The sequence below is a fragment of the Leptinotarsa decemlineata genome, unplaced genomic scaffold, assembly GCF_025532065.1.
Source record: "Leptinotarsa decemlineata unplaced genomic scaffold, Ldec_3_MD MMD2_tig00000591_RagTag_RagTag, whole genome shotgun sequence".
Classification (NCBI taxonomy): Eukaryota; Metazoa; Arthropoda; class Insecta; order Coleoptera; family Chrysomelidae; genus Leptinotarsa; species Leptinotarsa decemlineata.
Window position 1 is genome coordinate 2,024,915 of NW_027412552.1, and position 15,438 is coordinate 2,040,352.

General features: G+C 39.3%; 1 protein-coding gene across 1 annotated transcript; it reads right to left on the reverse strand.

Annotated features, from left to right (window-relative positions):
- Positions 1-114: 114 nt before the first annotated feature.
- LOC111512498 (uncharacterized) lies at positions 115-13,816 on the reverse strand. Its single transcript, XM_074174573.1, has 3 exons — positions 13,510-13,816; positions 6,624-7,886; positions 115-6,558 (listed from the first exon to the last, which is right to left on the reverse strand). The coding sequence occupies exons 1-3, from the start codon at positions 13,625-13,627 to the stop codon at positions 515-517; spliced, it is 7,425 nt and encodes a 2,474-aa protein (XP_074030674.1). The 5' UTR covers positions 13,628-13,816; the 3' UTR covers positions 115-514.
- Positions 13,817-15,438: the final 1,622 nt, after the last annotated feature.

The following is a 15,438-nucleotide window of genomic DNA, read 5'->3' on the forward strand; positions in this document are numbered from 1 at the left end:
GTTGGCATACTCACTAGAGAAAAGTAGTGATGATAACTCCCCACGAAGGCGCCATCTATGGGATCGACGGAAAACTCTGACCTTCACGAATGACGCGTGTAACTGATGAAGTTACTGTATAGCGAAACGCGGCTTTATCAAAGTTGACCACGTGAAAATTATTTTAGTATCACGGAGAGTGTTAATAATTTTCTTAGGTAACGAGCCACTGTTCAATTATTTATTGGTGGTTCATCAACTTTGTGTTTATCTTTATTTGCTCAACAAGTTATTCAATGTATGTTTCATCTGATAGTTATTCGTAAATTCACAGAATGTTTGACTAGTACTCACTTATTCACATCACTTGAACCACTAACTCTACATCTGGTTTCGAATATTAATTAATATAAACTAAAATAAATAATAATATTTTTATATCTGTATAAATTAGCATAGTTAGAGTATCTCTCTTGAGTTAATGCAAAAGTGTCATTCACAGTTACCTTTTTCATGAGTAATAAACAGTCAAGAATTACTGCTCAGAGGTTTTTACACTTCCATTTCGATTCACATGTGTTTTATGTTTGAAAATTTTTTGATGAATGTCACCATTCGGCAAAAGTAAGTCACTGACCTCCGGCCATTTCGATTCGTCAAGTGAAATTCTTTTTGAAAAAAAAATATCTTGTTTAATTTTTGCGAACATTTCATCTGCATGCTTACTTGGCCATTGTTTATAGCTCTGAGCACTCGCTTGACCGATAGATGGTCTAGTGATTTCTTGTGGAGCTGTTGAAGTTATACGTGTATGTTGTGTAGTATATAATCTCTGTAATTTCGTCGAGTCTTGTAGTCTGAAATCTGAACGTGCTTTCTGAAAGTTATTACTAGGCAATTTCGAGGAACCACTAGAACCCATAACATCATTGGCGGTTGAATTAGAAGATTTATCCTTGTTCGTTGTCTCTTTGAATCTGTCAACCAACTGTGGCTTTTGAGAAGTTATACTAAAGTCCGCATAATCTTCAGGACCAGCAGGCCATGGTTTTCCAGAGGGAATTAGTTGTTGGAGAGGTCCTCTGCCAGTTAGGCCTGCAAAAGGAGGCCTACCAGATGCAGAAGGCAATTTCGAGGAACCACTTGAACCCATAACATCATTGGCGGCTGAATTAGAAGATTTATCCTTATTCGTTGTCTCTTTAAATCTGTCAACCAACTGTGGCTTTTGAGAAGTTATACTGAAGTCCGCATAATCTGCAGGACGAGCAGGCCATGGTTTACCAGAGGGAATTTGTTGTTGAGGAGGTCCTCCGCCAGTTAGGCCTGCAAAAGGTGGCCTACCAGATGCAGAAGGCAATTTCGGGGGACCACTTAGACCCATAATATCATTGGAGGTTAAATTAGAAGATTTATCCTTGTTCGTTGTCTCTTTGAATCTGTCAACCAACTGTGGCCTTTGAGAAGTTATGCTGAAGTCCGCATAATCTTCAGGACGAGCAGGCCATGGTTTTCCAGAGGGAATTTGTTGTTGAGGAGGTCCTTCGCCAGTTAGGCCTGCAAAAGGTGGCCTACCAGGTGCAGGAGACAATTTCGAGGAACCACTCAAACCCATAACATCATTGTCGGTTGAATTAGAAGATTTATCCTTGTCCGTTGTCTCTTTGAATCTGTCAACCAACTGTGGCCTTTGAGAAGTTATGCTGAAGTCCGCATAATCTTCAGGACGAGCAGGCCATGGTTTTCCTGAAGGAATTAGTTGTTGAGGAGGTCCTCCGCCAGTTAGGCCTGCAAAAGGTGGCCTACCAGGTGCAGGAGACAATTTCGAGGAACCACTAGAACCCATAACATCATTGGCGGTTGAATTAGAAGATTCATCCTTGTTCGTTGTCTCTTTGAATCTGTCAACCAACTGTGGCTTTTGAGAAGTTATGCTGAAGTCCGCATAATCTTCAGGACGAGCAGGCCATGGTTTTCCAGAGGAAATTTGTTGTTGAGGAGGTCCTCCGCCAGTTAGGCCTGCAAAAGGTGGCCTACCAGATGCAGAAGGCAATTTCGAGGGACCACTTAGACCCATAACATCATTGGCGGTTGAATTAGAAGATTTATCCTTGTTCGTTGTCTCTTTGAATCTGTCAACCAACTGTGGCTTTTGAGAAGTTATACTAAAGTCCGCATAATCTTCAGGACCAGCAGGCCATGGTTTTCCAGAGGGAATTAGTTGTTGGAGAGGTCCTCTGCCAGTTAGGCCTGCAAAAGGAGGCCTACCAGATGCAGAAGGCAATTTCGAGGAACCACTTGAACCCATAACATCATTGGCGGCTGAATTAGAAGATTTATCCTTATTCGTTGTCTCTTTAAATCTGTCAACCAACTGTGGCTTTTGAGAAGTTATACTGAAGTCCGCATAATCTGCAGGACGAGCAGGCCATGGTTTACCAGAGGGAATTTGTTGTTGAGGAGGTCCTCCGCCAGTTAGGCCTGCAAAAGGTGGCCTACCAGATGCAGAAGGCAATTTCGGGGGACCACTTAGACCCATAATATCATTGGAGGTTAAATTAGAAGATTTATCCTTGTTCGTTGTCTCTTTGAATCTGTCAACCAACTGTGGCCTTTGAGAAGTTATGCTGAAGTCCGCATAATCTTCAGGACGAGCAGGCCATGGTTTACCAGAGGGAATTTGTTGTTGAGGAGGTCCTCCGCCAGTTAGGCCTGCAAAAGGTGGCCTACCAGATGCAGAAGGCAATTTCGGGGGACCACTTAGACCCATAATATCATTGGAGGTTAAATTAGAAGATTTATCCTTGTTCGTTGTCTCTTTAAATCTGTCAACCAACTGTGGCTTTTGAGAAGTTATACTGAAGTCCGCATAATCTGCAGGACGAGCAGGCCATGGTTTACCAGAGGGAATTTGTTGTTGAGGAGGTCCTCCGCCAGTTAGGCCTGCAAAAGGTGGCCTACCAGATGCAGAAGGCAATTTCGGGGGACCACTTAGACCCATAATATCATTGGAGGTTAAATTAGAAGATTTATCCTTGTTCGTTGTCTCTTTGAATCTGTCAACCAACTGTGGCCTTTGAGAAGTTATGCTGAAGTCCGCATAATCTTCAGGACGAGCAGGCCATGGTTTTCCAGAGAGAATTTGTTGTTGAGGAGGTCCTTCGCCAGTTAGGCCTGCAAAAGGTGGCCTACCAGGTGCAGGAGACAATTTCGAGGAACCACTCAAACCCATAACATCATTGTCGGTTGAATTAGAAGATTTATCCTTGTCCGTTGTCTCTTTGAATCTGTCAACCAACTGTGGCCTTTGAGAAGTTATGCTGAAGTCCGCATAATCTTCAGGACGAGCAGGCCATGGTTTTCCTGAAGGAATTAGTTGTTGAGGAGGTCCTCCGCCAGTTAGGCCTGCAAAAGGTGGCCTACCAGGTGCAGGAGACAATTTCGAGGAACCACTAGAACCCATAACATCATTGGCGGTTGAATTAGAAGATTCATCCTTGTTCGTTGTCTCTTTGAATCTGTCAACCAACTGTGGCTTTTGAGAAGTTATGCTGAAGTCCGCATAATCTTCAGGACGAGCAGGCCATGGTTTTCCAGAGGAAATTTGTTGTTGAGGAGGTCCTCCGCCAGTTAGGCCTGCAAAAGGTGGCCTACCAGATGCAGAAGGCAATTTCGAGGGACCACTTAGACCCATAACATCATTGGCGGTTGAATTAGAAGATTTATCCTTGTTCGTTGTCTCTTTGAATCTGTCAACCAACTGAGGCTTTTGAGAAGTTATACTGAAGTCCGCATAATCTTCAGGACGAGCAGGCCATGGTTTTCCAGAGGGAATCAGTTGTTGAGGAGGTCCTCCGCCAGTTAGGCCTGCAAAAGGTGGCCTACCAGATGCAGGCGGCAATTTCGAGGAACCACTAGAACCCATAACATCATTTGCGGTTGAATTAGAAGATTTATCCTTGTCCGTTGTCTCTTTGAATCTGTCAACCAACTGTGGCCTTTGAGAAGTTATGCTGAAGTCCGCATAATCTTCAGGACGAGCAGGCCATGGTTTTCCTGAAGGAATTAGTTGTTGAGGAGGTCCTCCGCCAGTTAGGCCTGCAAAAGGTGGCCTACCAGGTGCAGGAGACAATTTCGAGGAACCACTAGAACCCATAACATCATTGGCGGTTGAATTAGAAGATTCATCCTTGTTCGTTGTCTCTTTGAATCTGTCAACCAACTGTGGCTTTTGAGAAGTTATGCTGAAGTCCGCATAATCTTCAGGACGAGCAGGCCATGGTTTTCCAGAGGAAATTTGTTGTTGAGGAGGTCCTCCGCCAGTTAGGCCTGCAAAAGGTGGCCTACCAGATGCAGAAGGCAATTTCGAGGGACCACTTAGACCCATAACATCATTGGCGGTTGAATTAGAAGATTTATCCTTGTTCGTTGTCTCTTTGAATCTGTCAACCAACTGAGGCTTTTGAGAAGTTATACTGAAGTCCGCATAATCTTCAGGACGAGCAGGCCATGGTTTTCCAGAGGGAATCAGTTGTTGAGGAGGTCCTCCGCCAGTTAGGCCTGCAAAAGGTGGCCTACCAGATGCAGGCGGCAATTTCGAGGAACCACTAGAACCCATAACATCATTTGCGGTTGAATTAGAAGATTTATCCTTGTCCGTTGTCTCTTTGAATCTGTCAACCAACTGTGGCCTTTGAGAAGTTATGCTGAAGTCCGCATAATCTTCAGGACGAGCAGGCCATGGTTTTCCTGAAGGAATTAGTTGTTGAGGAGGTCCTCCGCCAGTTAGGCCTGCAAAAGGTGGCCTACCAGGTGCAGGAGACAATTTCGAGGAACCACTAGAACCCATAACATCATTGGCGGTTGAATTAGAAGATTCATCCTTGTTCGTTGTCTCTTTGAATCTGTCAACCAACTGTGGCTTTTGAGAAGTTATGCTGAAGTCCGCATAATCTTCAGGACGAGCAGGCCATGGTTTTCCAGAGGAAATTTGTTGTTGAGGAGGTCCTCCGCCAGTTAGGCCTGCAAAAGGTGGCCTACCAGATGCAGAAGGCAATTTCGAGGGACCACTTAGACCCATAACATCATTGGCGGTTGAATTAGAAGATTTATCCTTGTTCGTTGTCTCTTTGAATCTGTCAACCAACTGAGGCTTTTGAGAAGTTATACTGAAGTCCGCATAATCTTCAGGACGAGCAGGCCATGGTTTTCCAGAGGGAATCAGTTGTTGAGGAGGTCCTCCGCCAGTTAGGCCTGCAAAAGGTGGCCTACCAGATGCAGGCGGCAATTTCGAGGAACCACTAGAACCCATAACATCATTTGCGGTTGAATTAGAAGATTTATCCTTGTCCGTTGTCTCTTTGAATCTGTCAACCAACTGTGGCCTTTGAGAAGTTATGCTGAAGTCCGCATAATCTTCAGGACGAGCAGGCCATGGTTTTCCTGAAGGAATTAGTTGTTGAGGAGGTCCTCCGCCAGTTAGGCCTGCAAAAGGTGGCCTACCAGGTGCAGGAGACAATTTCGAGGAACCACTAGAACCCATAACATCATTGGCGGTTGAATTAGAAGATTCATCCTTGTTCGTTGTCTCTTTGAATCTGTCAACCAACTGTGGCTTTTGAGAAGTTATGCTGAAGTCCGCATAATCTTCAGGACGAGCAGGCCATGGTTTTCCAGAGGAAATTTGTTGTTGAGGAGGTCCTCCGCCAGTTAGGCCTGCAAAAGGTGGCCTACCAGATGCAGAAGGCAATTTCGAGGGACCACTTAGACCCATAACATCATTGGAGGTTGAATTAGAAGATTTATCCTTGTTCGTTGTCTCTTTGAATCTGTCAATCAACTGTGGCCTTTGAGAAGTTATGCTGAAGTCCGCATAATCTTCAGGACGAGCAGGCCATGGTTTTCCTGAAGGAATTAGTTGTTGAGGAGGTCCTCCACCAGTTAGGCCTGCAAAAGGAGGCCTACCAGATGCAGAAGGCAATTTCGAGGAACCACTAGAACCCATAACATCATTTGCGGTTGAATTAGAAGATTTATCCTTGTTCGTTGTCTCTTTGAATCTGTCAATCAACTGAGGCTTTTGAGAAGTTATACTGAAGTCCGTATAATCTTCAGGACGAGCAGGCCATGGTTTTCCAGAGGGAATTAGTAGTTGAGGAGGTCCTCCGCCAGTTAGGCCTGCAAAAGGAGGCCTACCAGATGCAGAAGGCAATTTCGGGGGACCACTTAGACCCATATCATTGGAGGTTGAATTAGGAGATTTATCCTTGTTCGTTGTCTCTTTGAATCTGTCAACTAACTGTGGCTTTTGAGAAGTTATGCTGAAGTCCGCATAATCTTCAGGGCGGGCAGGCCATGGTTTACCAGAGGGAATTTGTTGTTGAGGAGGTCCTCCGCCAGTTAGGCCTGCAAAAGGTGGCCTACCAGATGCAGGCGGCAATTTCGGGGAACCGGTGGAACCCATAACATTTTTATTCGTGGTTTCTTTGAATCTGTCGACCAACAGAGGCTTTTGAGAAGTTATACTAAAGTCCGCATATTTGTGCATTATTTGTGTTTGTATTCCCCCTTCGCTTCGACCTGCAAAAGATGGTTTTACTGTATTATTGGTTTCAAGTTCTCTTGATATTATTTCGTGATATTACCTTCTTTCTGATGATTGGTATTAGTAGTTCTTGAATCTTGCAGTGGAGTTATTTGTACCGTGAAACCTCCCTCTATTTGACTCAAGGAATGTGAACTACTCAATGGTGACAATTTGAAAGGCTCGTGGATATGAAGGAGTTTTGGGAGTTTTGAATCATCTTTTTCCTTTGACGGTTTTATATATTTTTCTTTGAATTTATTTATGGATTGCTCTTCAAATTCGTTCGGTATTGGATTCTCGTGTTCTTTCTCAATCTCACTAACTTCTTTGTTGAACATGTCTACCAATTGCTGCATTGAAGTTTCAACACTTTTTTCCCAATTGGGGTAGTTTTCAAATAATCCAAACTCATCTGTTAGATTACTTTGTGTTGTCAATTCTGAGGTTGTACCAGATCCTTCATTTTCTTCGTCTTCTTCTGATATTATCGATAATAAATCAGTTAACTGTGATATTGGATTAGGTAAATTATTTTCCATAGTTTGATCCGCAGAGGACAGCTTTATTTGTGAGGACAGTACTGAGGGTCTACCACATACAGTGTCATCAGGTAACGATTTAGTGTCACCTGCCTGCAGTATAGTCCCGAATATGTCTTTGAATGTATCAATAAATTTATGTATGAATGGAGTAGAATCATCTTCCTTGGGACTTTCTGGTTCAGCAGGATCTGTGATACATGATTTATTTGGTATTGGCAGATCGGAAAGCTCACTGACTTCTGAATTATAGTCTTCTTGTGCCAATTTCGCTGTTGTTCCTTCGAATGTACTGTTTGACTGAGGTATCAAAGTTGTGGACTGTTTATTTGGCACTTGGACTTCTGTGGGTCTGTCAGATCCTATTGGATTCTCATCTTCTTGAGGCAGATGTTCCTCAAAAACGTTGATTGAACGAGACTTTCCACTAAATTTTTCGTAATTGTCGGTTTCAGTAGTCCTAATAGTTTGTTTTGGAGTTCCTCCAGTTGAATGAGAAGTAGACGAAAATTCCCTTGCGAATGGTAAATGTGGAGGAATTACTTTTTCCTCAGGAATTTTGTTAAAGTTCAACTCGTTATATTTTAAAGTTGTTTTTTTCTTCAATATGTCAGGTAGTTGATTATTAGGTGGAGAAATATCAGCAGCGATTTTTTCTCTCCTCAATATATCATTGAATATGGAATGATCTCGTGCTTTTAAAAGTTTGGGTAGTGATATCAACGATCCAATATGATTTCTTCCGAAATTTATACCCTTGGTTGATATCTGGGTTTGATACTCTGAAACAAAATATTGAGTTTATGAATATTTTTTTCTACCTGGAGTCTTAGCTTTGCGAGATTTAAAAAAAAAAAGAAGATATAAATTTGAATTGACTGATGCCAGTGTCTAACAGAGAAAACAAGCCATGAAATGATCAGCTTTGATAAATCTTTGATCTACTTATAAGATTTGAATGCTAACCTTTTTTGAAATATAGAAAATGCTTTGTTTGAAGGTGATTGACAATGTTTCATGATAAATTTCACTAGTTCGGACTTCCATTGTCTACTATATAAAATGATTTGAAATCCCTGAAACAACTAAAAAAGAAGAATTGAAAATGAATAGCTGAAAATAACAATTATATTAACCAAAATAAACCTGAAATGAAATAATAGTGAAATGAAATACAAGTAAAAATAGAACAATTGAATAAATAAAAATGAAGAAAAGAAAAAAGAAAATAAAAATGATAAGTGGAGAGATTCCAAGTCACGTTAGTTCACGACTTTTCGATTGTTAGTATCTACAATCGTCTTCGGGTGATGACTGGACTGATTCCTCCGAGAAATGACTATTTATAGGTCGTTCGAGTACTTTCACTTACCCCCGTTTTCCATTTTCCGCTTCACTGGTTCCGTGGGAGATGACCGTTTTGGCGGGAGTTGGCCATTTTTCGCTTGATGGTGGGTTTCCATATGTTGCGTATTTCTACGCTGTCTTGGCCTTGAATTTTTTCCTAAACCAATATTTCTCTCTGTGCAAGATCTCAGCTTGGGACCACTCGATGCTGTGTTGATGGGTCCAAACATGGTCTGCTATTCCTGATTTGCTGGTTTCCCCTCGCTGTGTGCGTTTCTTGTGCTCGGCAATGCGAACATTCAATGGCCTGTTAGTTTCACCTATATAGGATTTTCCGCACTCACAAGGTATCCGGTAAATGCAACTCTTGGAATCGCAGTCCGCGTTTGGTGGCCTGGTTTTCGCGAGGCTGCTACGGATAGTGTTACCGGATCTGAAGCAGGTTCTGATGTTGTACTTGGAACCATTTCTTCTTATCCTCTCCGATAATCCTCTGATGTAGGGAAGTGCAAGCACTGGTTGTGACGGCTTCTCTTCCTTGTGAGGCTCCTGCTGTCTTCTAGCCAAAGTCTTTTTTACCATCGCTTTGGAGTAGCCATCCCGTTGAAGATCATTTTTGATGATGTCTAGTTCCTTCTCGAGACTTTCCTTCGTATTACAAAACCCACAAGCACTGTCTAATAGAGTCTTGATGATTCCTCTTTTAGTTCATTGATGGTGGTTGGATTCGTGGTTCGGATTCTGTCCCGTATGAGTGGGTTTTCGGTATACAGATGTTTCCCATTTAGTGTCGGTCCTCTTCACCAAAACGTCTAAGAATAGCAATTCGTTGTGGATGTCCTTCTCCATTGTGAAATTGACGGAAGGTCTCACGCTGTTGATGTGTTTCAGGAAGGCGTCTAGTTCAGTATTCCCATGGTTCCATATTATGAAGGTGTCGTCAACATAACTCAACCAGATTCGAGGTTTCTTGTGGGCTTCTTCAATGGCCAGAGTTTCAAACCACTCCATATATATGTTGGCTATGACTGGTGAAAGTGGCGATCCCATTGGCAGTCCCTCATCTTGTGTAAAGAATTCGTCCTTCAGTTGGAAATAACAGTTTCGTACACAGCATCCTAGTAATTCCATGATTACTTCTATAGGTAGATTCGTTCTCTCTTTCAGGTTCCCGTCTTCGGATAGCTTTCTCTGTATGATTTGGAGTATTTCTTCGACCGGAACGTTGGTGTATTTTATTTTACTATTATTTCATTTCAGATTTATTTTGGTTAATATAATTATTATTTTCAGCTATTCATTTTTAATTCTTCTTTTTTAGTTGTTTCAGGGATTTCAAATCATTTTATATAGTAAACAATGGAAGTCCGAACTAGTGAAATTCATAGAAAATGCTGTTTCTTTTCAGAATAATATTTGAGAAACTAAACAGTGAATTAATTGATTCAGAGGAATTGAAAAATAATGATAGGATATTTGAAGTTACATACTTCTTGAGTTTATTGATTACTAATCGAATACTCTGATGAACAAGATTATACGTAACAAAAAATAAAGGTTAGGTATTGATAATAATATAAAAACTTGTTTAAAGAATGTTTTTCGATTTAAAATCTTGCATGCAAAGGGTGAAATTTTATTGGGTTTCAGTTCCCTGTTGGAAGAACTTCAAAAACGTTTCTATCTGCAATATTTTTTTTGTATTTTTGATGTTCTTCTAACGTTCGTACTTTGAGTGATTTCGCTCATCATGTGTATATATTCATTCATTAACTAGTGAAATATAATGAGAACGAGATTGTAGAACCAAATCATCTTGTCTGTGAACATTTGAATTCAAATGTGACAAATTAAATATCACTAATTTTCATAATTCAGATTATTGTGCTGTAGAAAACTGACTCCAAAAGAAAAAACTATTGAGAGCAATGAGTAGACAAATTTGTTCTCATTTTCTGTGAAGATTTTTTTTTAACAATTTGTTCAAGCTGTTAGAAGATGTGCCAGTAGCGAACAAAAATAATATTATGGTTTTAAGCATAGTGGATGGAAAGTACACAATGGCAACAGTGTACAGGAAATATTGAATAATTGATAGGTTAAATTGGACAAGAAGAGTCTCTGCCAAGACCTACTCGAAGATCTGCTCTGACTTTCATAGATTTTATGAGTGGAAAAGAATATATAATGCATGGATTTTTTGATTACCTGAATGTAACAGAAATATTTTGAGAAACGGTTTTCCAGAAATGTTTTTAGAACCGAAATAAAAAATGCAGTCATTCATGAATGAAATTGTAAGGGTTGTTTTGAAACGTTTTATAAACATTATCAAAACGAAATGTTTCTATAAATCTCTTACATTCATAGGTGCCTATTAGTATGGAGGTTTATGTCTTTAAAATATATTTCTACTTGTTTTTCTGAACCATTCAAAAACTAAAAAAAAAAATACCAAATTTCAATTTCATTTTGAAACACTGAACTCATGTGTCAAATTGGATAGTGAAAATCAATCTCTTTTAACATCATACTGAGCATCATCGGGAGTGAAAATTGATACTAAAAAGTAATACTATGATTTAGAAGTTGACAGATGAAAAAAGCGAGTGACTGTAAAAAAATATATTGAAGTCGTAAGTAGAGGTTCTATGCCGCTTCGGCCTCAAAATCAGATGTTTTTTTCTTATGGAGGTTCATTCTGGTGATTTTCGGACCTCTGAGCCTAACTTTGTCGAATACGCAACTCAAGGTAGGTTTGAGGTTTATAAAAGTGAGACTAACTGCAATATGTATGTATATATGGTGAAAAAGGAATGACGTTAATGTGAACTAGAGAAAAAACAGATATGGCGGCATGCTAAAAGGGCACTCAACCGCATCTTCGTTAAAAATGATCTGTAAACGAGATAATATTGTAAATCTGAATAATGGATGCGATTATATCGAATGTGAATATTTTTACATCAAAACTTAAAATTTTTTTTGAATTGGGTGTGGACTTTGAATTTGCAGCTGAATTTAAACTGATCACTCATAATATTTCCCGTATCGGCTTGGTCTTTGGAACTTTCAGATGGCAGCATACAGAAAAGAAACCAAATCATATCTTCGTTATTATTAGTCAGATCGGAACGTGCAGCAGATAGTCTGGTATCTGCATTTGTCACTTGTGGTTGATGAAAAATGTTGCGTGCGTCGAGGAGGTGCATGTAAGGATGCTGAATAAAGAAAAACTCACCTAGATATAGGAAAATATGTCTAAGATATGTGTGTGTGGGAGTAAGAAACGGGCAACCCTTTCCTTTTCATTTGATGTACTGCACGTAGCAATCCGATTTATAATAACTAAGATAGGGCTTAGTGACCTTCAGGCATGAGTAGAGCATCTATGCCGGTTCCATTACACCGGATATTCAACTAACAGAAGCAATGAAGTACGTAGAGCTCTGAAAAGCCTACGTAGAAATAACGCCATGGAGGTATACAGGGTGTGCAGCGTTAAAGAAAAAAACATGGCGTCCAGCGTTAAAGAAAAAAAAATGGCTACCATCGTGATATACAAGGCGTTTGCAGCGTTAAAAAACATGGCATCCAGCGTTGAAGAAAAAAAACATGGCTGACATCAAAGTATACAGGGTGTGCAGCGTTTAAGGAAAAAATCATGGCGTCCAGCATTAAAGAAAAAATAGATTTATATTACACCGGAAATTCAACTAACAGAAGCAAACGGTTACGACACTAACGATGGAACGATAACGAAACGCAACTTTTCGCACTCGAAACGGTGCATTTCGACCGTTTTTCGTGCGTTTTCGACCGTTTTGCGTGCGTTTTCGATCGTTTTGTGTGCGTTTTCGACCGTTTTGAGTGCATTTATTCATTATCGTTTCATCGTTACTGTCGTAACCATTTGCTTCTGTTAGTTGAATTTTCGGTGTAATAGAAATCTCTTTTTTCTTTAATGCTGAACGCCATGTTTTTTCCTTAAACGCTGCACACCCTGTATACTTCGATGTCAGCTAGGTTTTTTCCTTCAACGCTTGACGCCATGTTTTTTTCTTTAACGCTGCAAATACTTTGTATATCACGATGGTAGCCATGTTTTTTTCTTTAACTCTGGACGCCATATTTTTTTCTTTAACGCTGCACACGCTATACGCTATACCTCCATGGCGTTATTTCTACGTAGGCTGTTCAGAGCTCTACGTACTTCATTGCTTCTGTTAGTTGAATTTCCGATGTAATGAAACCAGCATAGGTGCTCTACTGGCATGCCGTCATATTTGTTTTTTTCCTAGTCAACACCGACGTCATTACCTTCTACATCATACACACACATATTTCCTCATACACATACACATGATATTTTTCCTATGTCCGACGAAGTTTTTCTTCATTTAACATCCTTCCATGCACCTTCTTGACGCCTCCAACATTTTTCATCACCCCCAAGTGATATGCCCATTGGCATTCCCTCCGCTTTCATCTACTGCATGTTACAATCTGACTATTAGTAACGAAAATATGACTTGTAAGCCTTGATGTAAAAATATTCACATCCGATTTTAACGCACCCAGTATTCATATTTCAGATCATCTCATTTGCGGATCATTAATAATGAAGATGCGGCCAAGTGACATTTTAGAATGCCACCGTATTTGTTTTCTCTCTAGTCCAAACTGACGTCATCACCTCCTCTCTCATACACATATTGCAGTTGATCTGTTTACAAACGTCACACCTACTTTGAGTTGGGTGTTCCACAAGATTCCGCTTTGAGGTCCGAAAATGACCAGAATGAATCTCCACAAGAAAAAGCATAGTTCACTGTTGTGAACTATACGTTTTCTTGAACTGACAAATTGAAGACAATATTCAAAACTTTTAGAACAAGTGGTCTCAGAAAAATCAACAAACTCGTAGATTAATTCAAAGTAGATCAATGCTATTTTTGATTAGCTATTGGAAACTATAATCTTATATACTTGGTCATCTATTGTCAATGATAATTGTTGCAATCGAACATAAAAATCCTTCTGGGATGTTCAACTCACCTGTACGGAGGTCTCCTAGTCCCATAGGCACAAAACACCCTACGAACATATACAAAATTGCTGCAGCCATCAATCTACGATCGGAACCTTCAGGAAGAACTGATCTGGAAGAAATCATTCGGTTACCTCAACGGGCAGAGCAAGAATACTACTCGTAGAGAATCGCACAGTGCGAGGAACAGGTTGGGCTTGTCCTTTTGGGTTTAACGATCTGAAGTCGAAGAGTACCGTTCAAAACGACATCCAAAACAAAAGTGCCAACGGCGCCAGATGACCCAGTTGACAACTTTTAAATCAAGACTATACTTCATGAGTACGGGGAATTTCCGGATACATAATAATAATAATAATAATCATCTTTATTTCAGAATATGTCAACAATACAATAAACATATAATGACAACATATAATGAAATGACGTCACTGAGGGTTACAAGACACAATAATCTTGCGTAAATAGAAATATAAGATGCATAAATGAAGATAATTTTAAAAATTTTGATTAAAATACTCCGCAATATTATAAGGTTCCAGATGTATGAGTACCTTTTTTATTTCTCCATTGAATTTATTGATGCTGACCAATGCTTTTATTCTATCTGGTAATTTATTGAACAATCTAATGCACATGTATTGTGGGCTGTTTTCAGTTACCATGAGTCTGTGAACAGGGTAGTTGATATTTCTAGTCCTAGTTTCATATTTGTGAGGGATGTAATTTATAATGAACAAAGATTTATTTTTGAAAAAAAACATTGAACATTCATGAATATAAATTGCATAAATAGTCAATATATTGTTTGATCGGAAAATACTTCTGCATGATTCCCTATATGGCATATTTAAGATTATTCTTAACGTTCTCTTCTGAATGATAAACCCTTTTTCCGTATCAGAACTGCTTTAGTTCTTCTTGTGAAAATTCTTGTGAAAATTGCAAAATATTCGTAATAACTTCAACATACATCGATTATCAAATAATCTACTTGAAGATTTCAAGTCCAAATATTTAGAAAACGGTTGCTTATAGCGACTAGTAACAAGGGTAGCTCATTTACGTAGATATGATAGAGGAATCGATTTTTTTACTGAAAAATGTGCTAGAAGTACGCCCAAAAAAGTTATGAATCTTCAAAAAAGAAAAAGACGTGTAGGTGGCGCCCCCTACGGGTAAGAGCAATAAGAACATCAGGTTCAAATTCGACACCTCAAAAACCTCCTATTACCAAGTTTCGTTTAATTAAGTTCAGTATTTCAAAAGTTATTTGAAAAAAACGACCATTGATTTAGTCATTTGGGTGATGATGAGAACTTCCGAGAAAGCTGTAATATTTTCATCAAATATGTGAATAATAATGAGTATATTTGAAATTCAAATATTACAGAAGGTACACATTGTATCAGAAGATAATACCAAGACTGAAACCACCGCGTTTCTGAGAAGAAACTGCTGTTCTTGAAACTTGGCATTGTAAAATACCAGCAATACAAAAGAGTAATGTAATGGTTACATGAACAATAAGATGCAATTATGTCCATTGAATTCCCTAGTCGATTCTGAAAAAAATTGCAACAACAGCAGACAACTGAAAAGGATAAGAGGAACAATAAAATAACATTCAGATTCGAATATTTTAATGAGACTCTAGTTTTTCCGATTTATAAATACAAAATTTGAAGTCATCATGAATTGAAGGAGCATTCTCTGAGATATTACAGTTTAAAGTAGACTCTTCGAAACGGACAAAACTTTTGAAACAACGTAATAGTTTATCTCGCTATGTAGATTCTAAAAAAAAATGTTTGAATGTGGACAAAATACTACAAAACTACATTCAAACAACTGAATTGTTGTTTGAAATAAATTGTATTACTCATGCAACAATCAAAGCGGAACGTAACTAATTAATCCGGGAAAGTCCTTCTGAT